At 37.4% G+C, this 10,264-nt stretch overlaps 1 protein-coding gene across 1 annotated transcript; it reads left to right on the top strand.

The window, feature by feature from the left end:
- The first annotated feature begins 919 nt into the window (after positions 1-919).
- LOC115684528 (disease resistance protein L6-like) lies at positions 920-5,933 on the top strand. Its single transcript, XM_056307750.1, has 5 exons — positions 920-1,437; positions 2,594-3,695; positions 3,857-4,138; positions 4,227-4,545; positions 4,615-5,933. The coding sequence occupies exons 1-5, from the start codon at positions 920-922 to the stop codon at positions 5,931-5,933; spliced, it is 3,540 nt and encodes a 1,179-aa protein (XP_056163725.1).
- The last annotated feature ends 4,331 nt before the right edge of the window (positions 5,934-10,264 follow it).

Genomic DNA, 10,264 nt, shown 5'->3' with positions numbered 1-10,264 from the left:
TTGCACTTTGTTTCACTGATTCAATAAGACTGCCCTCCACGAATAACGTTTTGTTACAACTCTTTAGGTGAGGTTATTTGTGAATTAAGGTTAGAGGAGAGACTTGAGAACTATTTATAAAGTTTTCAGCCATAGACCCTTTCATCACGGGCCGAGCTTTACTCGACCCACACTAGCCAGACCCATATTAAACTAATTAAGAATATTTATTTCTTACCTTATTAGACCAATAATGTAAAACGGTAAATTGCAATATCAATTAATATAGCTCACATCAGAAAAACTCTAACAATTAATGCATTACAAAAAGGAAAACACTAAGGATAGCATCTACTAGAAAAATAAAAGAAGTGTTGATTCCTTAATTATTGGTAAAATCATCACCCAATCGAACCAATTCCTTTATGTTTAGCAACTTCTTATTATGTGTCTCGCAATGACAATGGCCAAATTAAGAACCATCCCAAAATTAAGGACTACAGTAGCACACCACCGTCTTTTATTATTTGCCATTAAAAGGCATGACCTTTTATATCCATAAAAAATTAAATAAAGAACGCATGACCCTTTATTTTTGCCGACTCCCCATGCTCACATGCCTCATCCCTCTCTCCCTTTGCTGTCCTCCAAAATCTCTCTCTCTCTCTCTCTCTCTCTCTCTCTCTCTCTCTCTCTCTCTCTCTCTCTCTCTCTCTCTCTCTCTCTTCTTTCTCTCCCTCTCCTTCACCGGTGTCTACTTGCTAATGCAGAACGTTAGGTGAAAAATATACAATTAAATTTGATTTTGAAGTGAGCTGGCCATGTTTTTTAGGTATTGGTACTCACTTGCCTCGTTCATATCCAAAACCTCAGCTCATTTCTTAGCTCGGCCACTCCCTACCAACCTTTTTTCTTTTTAAGGGAGAGAGATCTAGAAGTAATGGGCTTCCTAGTTATGGCAAACTTAGAGCCAGGAACTATTAGTGATGCTCCCCCAGAATTAGGAGGTGAGTACCAAGTGTTCTTGAGTTTTCGAGGACCAGACACTCGTCATGGATTCACAGACTTTCTCTATCATGGTTTGCATGATGCGGGAGTCCGCGTATTCAGGGATGATGAGGAACTCCGCGTTGGTGAAGTGATTGGTAAGAACCTTCTAAGTGCTATCGACAACTCCACACTCTTCATACCCATCTTCTCTCCAACTTATGCTTCCAGTAAATGGTGCCTTCGTGAGCTTGCTCACATAATATTCACTGTGTCCAAGTCAGAGGTTCATAAAAGTATCCTTCCCATTTTTTTTCATGTGAAAGCTGAGGATGTTAAACTTAAAACTCCACTATATAGCCATGCTTTAGAGAAACATAAGGAGGAGTTTCCCGACGAAGTCGAGGCGTGGAGAGCAGCTCTTGTAGAGGTAGGCAAAATTAAGGGATGGAACGTGAAAAAGGACCAAGGGTAAGACTCTTTTAAGATCCTTACCTATTTCTTCTTTTACCTTTTTATGGGGATACAACGTTGCCTTGGCAGTGACATAGCCCCTTATGGCATTTGTATCTTGTTTTGGGGGACATCGCATGGCATTTATATTTCAAACTTAATATGCTTATCATCATTCATCAATAACAACACAAATTTGGCTGTCAATTGATAAATTTAAATCTGACATATGTTAAGTTAACACCAACTATGCAATATTATAGCACGTGGGCGCCCATTAGCTTCTCCAATGTAAATGAGCTGTTTTTGGACGGCTTTTCAGAATTGGCAATCCGTCATGCTTTCGGGTTATGTAGTTAATGCGACCAACGTGTCGATTGAGAATATTGGATTTCTAACTAAAAGATGGAGTTATAGGAAAGCAAACTGATAGGGCCTCTGCATTTTGCTTTTATGTTGATAAGGAAGTCCACCTGCCATGGGTAAGTTCCAAAACTTTACTTGCCTTACTAATTCCATGGATCAAATAAGATGCAAGCCAAAACCCAGGTTGGTGACTCAAACATAAGAATGTTTTCACTTGATGGTGTAGAGGATCAAACCTGTATAGTACGCCTAATGCACTCACACATCTTCATTCCTTAACCACCAAGTTAATCCCATGGGAGTCTCAGGTCTCTTGATTTTCAATTTTGAACAAAATCTTAATGTGACATGGCTCTTTAAATGCCATTATATTTGACATAATCAGATCCATAGAAGTAGTTAGGCAATACAAAATTTTACAACAGCTAAACGTTGGCGCTGGGAAATAGCTATAGGTTTGGGCATTATATTTTTCTTCACCAAACTGCAGTTTTTCAATGGATGACGTTGCATTCGTCTACATTATCTTAGTTCATGATTCTCCTATTACATGTGCTGAAATATTTTCTGGGCTTCGCTATAAATGCTGAATTTTGCTTATGCACATAGTCTTCAGAAATTGCTATAATCGAATGTGAAAACATATCTAGTATATTCTACTAAGTTAGCCTATGCTGATTTGTCGGTGTATTTAGATATTGTTTGATGTACTTCAATCTTTTCATGTTAAAATTTTGACTATCCCGCCTATGATGCGGGGTATGAAATTAATTTAGTCAACTAATGAAAGAACTTTTGTACATGGCAGCCAAGCAATGACTGTCAAAACGGTTGTTAAAGAGGTTTTGCAGAAGCAGGAGATAAAACAAAAATCAGTGACTGAACATTTAGTTGGAGTTGATGACAGGATTAATAACTTGATAGAGTCATTAAATGTCAACCATCCTGATGTGCAGTTCATTGGAATTTACGGAATGGGTGGCATCGGTAAAACAACAGTTGCCAAGGTCATCTTCAATCAACTATCTTCCCACTTTGGAAAGTGTTGCAGCTTCCTTGAGGATGTTCGAGAAAGTTCGTCGACCAAGGAGGGCATAGTCCAGCTGCAAAAAAAGTTACTATGTGATATTGTTGGTTCTGGATCTGCAGAAAAAGTCATTAATAGTGATCACGGAATGAGGATGATTGGAAAAATACTCCGCACTAAGAAGGTCCTTGTGGTTCTGGATGATGTTGATAATAAAGAGCTCATTAGGAAACTATTAGGCAATGATATATTACATTCAGGATCTAGGATAATCATTACAACGAGAATTACAACTGTTCTGGAAGTTAAGGGATTTGAAGTAAAACGGTACGAGATGCAAAAGATGGATGATGATTCTGCACATCAGCTTTTTTGTCGGCACTCCTTTGGTAGAGACTCTCCTTCGAATAATTATCATGGGCTTTCAAAGGAAATTGTCTCAAGTATGGGAGGGCTTCCTTTGGCTATTGAAGTAGTAGGTTCGTTACTTTATCACAAAGAAAAAGCATTTTGGGAAGAGACATTGCTCAAGTTAAGGAGAGTACATGAGAAAGAGATTTTAAAGAAGTTGAGGATTAGCTATGATGACCTAAGCAAAGATCAACAGGAGATTTTTCTCGATATAGCATGCTTCTTTGTCAATGAGAAGAAGACTGATGCAATTTACGTGTGGACCCATCCTGAAAGTTATCCTGTCACAGGAATTGATATGCTTACCAATAGGTGCTTGATAAAGATATTAGACAATGGTAAGTTCTGGATGCATGATCAACTCATAAAGCTGGGAAGGCAAATTGTCTGTGAAGAAAGTCCAAATGACCTTGGAAAGCAAAGTAGGTTGTGGATTGCAAAAGAGGCTCTTGAAATCATAAGAACCAAGGAGGTAAGTAAGAGACATTCCATTTTCAAATAGAAGTTGTATATCCTAGGATTATTTTCCCTTTTTGTTTGGGGTCTTTAACATTTGTCCTGCCCAATGAGTGTAAATTATAATGGTTGGAAGTTGACAAACTTATTCACATCATTGCAAAATTTCATGTGCAGAGGAAGGACAAGGTTCGAGCGCTTGAGATAGATGGATTGGGTGACTCCATAACGATCACAAAGAAAGAGTTTGAAAGGTTACATAACCTAAGATTCCTAAAGTTAGGTAATGGGACGTTTGCTGGGGACCTTGCAAAGTGTCGTTCAAAGTTGAGATGGATTTCTTTGCATTCTCCTCATAAGAATTTTAGGGCGGACAATATGTCATTGGATCATCTTCTTGTTTTCAAACTTGAAAGCAATGGCTTCACGGATGATGCAAAGGCATGGGAGTTGATCAAGGTAAATTACATGTTTTAATTCAAGTCTAATAGTCCCAGTGTGTATTATGCAATGGTCCTTATACTTGAAATGCCATCAATTTTTGCAGAGTGCACGGAATTTGAAAGTTCTATCTCTTACTCGATGTAATGGCATTACGACAATCCCGGACATATCTAAATGCTTGGGTTTAGAGAGGTTGACTCTTGCATTCTGCAAAAAGCTACGGAGAATTGAAAACTTCATAGGAGAACTAAATTTGTTGATTGAGTTAGAGATTAAAAGCTGCATCCATCTTATAGATTTGCCTAAAGAAGTGGAGGCACTAGTGAAGCTTGAGCGCTTCTCATTGTTGGGATGTTCTGAGTTGAAAAAACTTCCGGTCTCACTTGGGTCTTTAACCTCATTGATAGAGTTAGACTTATCAGGTACAGGCATTGTTGAACTTCCAAACTCCATCGAAGGACTAGTGAAACTTGAGTCTTTTCTTTTGACAGACACAAGGATAAGGGAACTTCCCAACTCCATTGGAAAGTTGGAATCACTACGCGTATTGCGTTTACCAAAATCATCTCCGGAGAATCATGTTTGGCAGTTACCTAATAGCATCAGCATGTTGAAAAATCTTGTAGAGCTGGATCTCTCTGGGCGTGATCAAATGAAAGGTGAAATTCCTGCTGGAATTGGAGAATTGTCATATTTAAGAACCCTAAATTTGAAGGGCACCCTTATTTGCGGAATTCCAGGGACTGTCAACAAGCTTCAACACCTTCAAACACTCAACTTAAGAGATTGTCATAAGGTTCAAGAGTTGCCGGAGCTTCCCACAAGCTTAACATGTCTGCTTTTTCAATCTGAATCATTGCTCTCGGTCCCTAATCTGTCGAACCTTACAAATTTGGTTGAACTGCTACTAGGTGATGGCTCTCGTAATACTAGCAAATCAAACCTAAGCAAAGGATCGGGTGATGGCTCTCGCAACTTACGGTGGATTGGGAGGTTATCTAGACTGAAAAAGTTGGAGTTAAATCTGCTTGACGTCCCCGCACCTCCAGAGTTGGCTGACGTTTCTCATCTGGAAGAGCTAATTTTGTCTCGCCTAGACCTAGGTAAGTTGCAGCTTCCGTCCTCTCTGCGGAGATTGAAATTACTATTCTTTAGGATTAGGTGGGCGGAGGAACTTCCCTCCTACTTGAGATTGAGAAATTTGTCGACTTTACAGCTCTCTAATGGTGAAGTGGAAGACATCCCACTCGGTGGACTTCCACAATTGGAGAACTTAATTGTTAACCACTGTAAACTGCTTAAGAGATTGTCCTTTCCTTCAGGATTAGATAAGCTCCGGCAAGCGCGCGTGTCACATTGTCGAGGGCTAGTTGAGATACAAGTTTTGGAACTGTCGAAATCATTGGAATCCTTCACCGTTTTTATGTGCAAATCTCTGACAAAAATAGATGGGTTATCAAACTTAAAGAACCTGGAGAAGTTGCAAATCGAAAGGTGTGGGGCACTCACTAATGTTGAGGGCCTCGACAAGCTCGAGTCTCTGAAATTCTTGCAGGTCATAAACTGCCCGTCTTTGAAAAAATTGATTGATGCATCTGGCATGAATATGCCAGATGATTGCCTTGTCCAAATACAGCGTTGTGGAGACTTTATCAAAGATTCTAGACCGAGCTACGGCTACCAATCAGGAATCTCTTTGAAGTGTTACAGAAAGGACAGTCATGAACCTCCATCAAAGCTTAGAACCAGGAAAAACAGGACGCGATCTGCTTCCAAGTCAAGAAAGGTGCGACATCTTCATCAATTATAGTAGACGTTCGTGAATGCACGATTTTAAAAATCGATTTGTTCTAATGTGAGTTTGATGCTATAATTCGGTAAAACTACACAAATTATAAAGAGTCAAATGTTATTCTAAAATTTACATGGACGAAACTACATTTTCTTTATCCAACGATGATCAGAGATTACTTTTAGGTAAGTTCGAATACATTAGTGTTCCTTCAACGTGATCTTTTTAAGTTGAAATGTTGTTTTGTATAAAATGAATAAGTACACAAATAAAAGTGTTGTAAATTGTAATTTTATATTGATTTCTTGCTATTTAATTGAGTCTTGGATCTTAGGTAATATGGTACGTGTGTTTATTGATGTCATAAAGTTTGGCAATAATTGTCCTCAGAACTTTGGCACTGTTGAGCAATAACCCGTAAACTTTGAAAAGTTATAGATTACCATCACACCTTCGCCCCCACCCAAAAAACTTTGATTTATGCTGCATCCATTAGTTTTTACGTGTGCATAACCGTCAAGTGTTATCGAAGGTCGACTGACTCATTTTTCTTAACTAATTTTACTTACCATTACCATGCATCTTTCCCTATTTTCTTAACTTCATAGATCATATAGTAGATATTATTCTATTTAAAATGAGTTAGTCCATTTAACGGAAAAAGTAATCGCTGTAATGAAAATAACAGTTTAGGCACTGCTAAAGTTTATTAGGGTACTATTATGTCATTTTCAAAGTGCGGAGCTACTGTGCAAGGGAGGTAAAGTTCAAGACGCTTGTGAGCGAAACCTTCTAGTGTTTAATATAAGACTGATCATAGAAGTCAATAGTTCATATATTAAATAGATGAAGAAGGTCCGACAAAACAGTACGTAAAGTAAACATGAGTGGAATATGAATATGTACTCTTGTGCTAGTGAAGGAAGGAATAAAATTTAATTACTAAGTCTTAAATATTAGAGGAAACTTTTTGCTTACTTTTGTGGCCAAATATCCTCCTTTCTTTAGTCACTTATCTCAACATGCCTTTTTGGTGTTGGATAGTTTTGGTCATTTAATTTTGAAACAGAAAACTCATTTAATCATTCTTTAAATGTCAATGCTATCATAGATAAGATATTGGATAAATAAATTACAAATTATAGATATCAGAAACATCATATGATGTCTTTGTCTACTAATTTTTTTTATTTTGCAATAAGCATAATTAACGCATATATTTAATACTATACACATAATGATAGTAACTGTGGATTATTTTATTCGATTATGTCATTAATGAGCCGTGGAGAAATTAAAGGCAAATGATTTTGATCATGTATGTACGAAATAAAAAAAAAGAACTCCTTAAATTCTGTCACGTGTGGCCACATGGAAAGACGAATAATGAACTAAGGGCAATTAATTCGTGGTATATATAAAAGGAAAATGAGAAGCTGATTGCACCTAAGAGTGACGGTGCAGTCTGCACGTCATATTCCTAAGAAAATCGGGCAACGCCTTGGGAAATCAAGAATTCCTGGATACTTAATGTCGGATTTCAACGTGGTCCTGGTGTAGAGTCATAGCGACGGAAGATGGCGGACAGATGATTCATCCTCAAGAGAAGTTTCCCGCACAAAAAGCACAGAAAAGGAGTCTAGAAGTCGCGAAGGGGGATAGCTTCAAATTCAAGAAATAGCAAATGTTCGAGGTCAGATAGGGACGCAGCTCCTACTCGAGGAAAGGGCATGTCATCAAATTCAGGGAGGGGAATCGCTTCAAGTTCACAAAGTAGCACGACTTTGAGTTCAGGAAGGGGGCAGAGAAAGGGACGCAACTAAAATGGCGCAAGTTTAAGCTCTGGGAGGGACAAGGTTCAAGCTCGGCCAAGGCGGAGCCTCAAACATCAAAGGTGATGACGAGAGCAGCAAGGCAAACACGAACGAGCAATTGAAGCAAGTGGGAGATCTAAGCTAATATGACATATTTACTAGGTGTGCTGGTTCTTTATTTTTTGTGTGTGCCCACGTCACAGGTAATGATTAATGCCATTTTCCTTGAATTTTCCTTCTTTTTTATTAAGGAGGCTTGAAGCCAACAAGTGGCTATGGGACGTGGATCATCCTTCTCCTTCTTTGAGCCAATCTGTTGTCAATTCTGTAATATGTGTTTCCAGTTCTTCTTTACTGGCCTCTTCCTCAGTTTTATTACCATTTTGCCAAGTTGTTTACCTAATGACTGCAAGAATAAATTACTATAATTATCTCGTTCTATTACTGCATTGCTTCTTCTTGTTAAAAGGCGATCCATTCTTGGAAAATCCCAGAACAAACTAGTCTACACATGCTTGGGAAGGCCTGATTCCTTAAGAAACCCCCAACTTTAGGTCAAATCCCAAATCTGCCCTGAACTTTTTTTTTTGTCTAAAAAAAACCTCAAACTTTAGATCAAATCTCAAATATGCCCCAAATTTTGTTTTGTGTAAAAAAAATCACCAAAATTCAATTTATTTTCAAAAATATACCCCCATGATTCAGTCTTAACTTGACGTGGCACTTCCACATCGATAACAAATCCACATTAACAAAGTAATGGGGCTTTTTTTTTACAAAGAAAAGTTCGGGGCAAATTGGGATTGAATCTAAAAATTGGGTTTTTTTATATTAAAAAAAGTTTTTTAGAGTGAATTTGTTATCGTTCCTAACTTTTATATCCTAGATCGGTCAACAATTTTTCTTGGGTTGGATTTGCTATCGAAGTGGAAATGCGACGTCGGCCTGTACTTATCGCCCCATTACTTTGCTGATGTGGATTTGTTATCGACGTCGAAGTGCTACATCAAGTTGGGACTGGATCACGGGAGTATATTTTTGAAAATAAATAAAATTTGCTGTTTGTTTACACAAAACAAAATTCGGGGTAGATTTGGGACTGAAGTTAAAGTTTGGATTTTTTCTGAGACAAAAAAAAGTTCAGATTTGAGACTTGACCTGAAGTTGTTGGGGTTTTTTTTTTGGAATTCACCCTGCTTGGGAAAGAAGTATACCTAATGTAGAAGTAATGAGTTGACAGCAACAGCTTGTGAAAGACGTGGCAGAATTCCTTTGAATTCTTGCTCAATAAAATTTTCTATTCCTTGTGCCAATACTTGCCGACCCTTTCTATACTTATACACAAAATTCACACACGCTTCCGCAAACTCTTAACACTTCTAAAATAGCAGGTCTACTCCATTCTTCTTTCTTGCCACTCACCATTTATGGTAATGTTTTAGTGATCTCTCTTAATTTTATTTCTTTGGGGCTTTCGATATGCCATAATATAAGTATTGTGAATAAATTTCTGTCATTTATAGTTCCTTGTTTTACTTTATGCGGAAACCAATTGAAGAATCTTAGAATTACTTCTTTTTGTTTATTTCTACACATCATTGTTCTTGAAAAACCTTTCTTTCTCTTTGGAGTGTATATTTCTGCAAACTATTTTCCTTTGCCTTTATTTTTTACAGAAAGGAAATCTTCTCTTAAGCTTTTGTGGTCCATTTAACAGGAAGTATTAATGAGTCTTGTTTGGAAATCCGAAAACGTGAGCGAGCTTGGCTTTGGCGTACCCTACGATTGCTAGGATGAATTGCCGAAGGCTCTTTTTCTAGCAATATAAGATCAATCCTATATGCGGGAAGCATTACATGATCTTATATTTCTCAAATTCCAATGCAAACTGTTCTTTCATCCTCTGTTTTTGGATAAGTGAGCATGATGAACTAGAAGGTACTTTATATGAAATTCTTGTAGGAACTTTTTGTTCATTTAATTCTCGAATGTTCAATTTCGTCAAAAAAAAATTACGTAGATCTCCTCTCGTTGAAAGTTTCTATTTCTCCATATTCATATTCAATAATCTTTTAAACGTCTTGATTTTTTTATAGGTCGCTAAACTATTTCAATATGAAAAATCCTTTTTTCTGATAGTTGAATGTTCTTTCAATAGATTGTTTTTGGCACTACTACGTTTGTAATCCCAGAATTTGCACATAGCATTGCAAAATGGTTTCTTCTTTTCCTGAATTGAACTTATGTGTTCTCGATCAATTGTTGCTGACATGACCTTGTAATAGATTTTGGGATTATGACATCCACAAAATCGACATCTTTTGTTGTTATTTCCTCATAATTCTTAAACTTATATTATCTTTCCTAGAATTATAACCGGATCATGAATTAAATATTCCTGCCACTAAACAAGTTCCTAATATTAGTCGTCGAGTATTATTATCTCTTTGTCAGTCAACAATCTATAACCTATTTTCTTGTCCTACCACAACTTTTAGCTTCGTAGGGATTTACACAAATTACGGGACTGGGGGA

The sequence above is a fragment of the Syzygium oleosum genome, unplaced genomic scaffold (assembly GCF_021117445.2).
Source record: "Syzygium oleosum isolate NSW1041296 unplaced genomic scaffold, Sole_v2.1 Sole_v2.59, whole genome shotgun sequence".
Taxonomy (NCBI): Eukaryota; Viridiplantae; Streptophyta; class Magnoliopsida; order Myrtales; family Myrtaceae; genus Syzygium; species Syzygium oleosum.
Note: the sequence above shows the minus strand (reverse complement) of the source record. Positions and strands in the feature narration are given on the sequence as shown.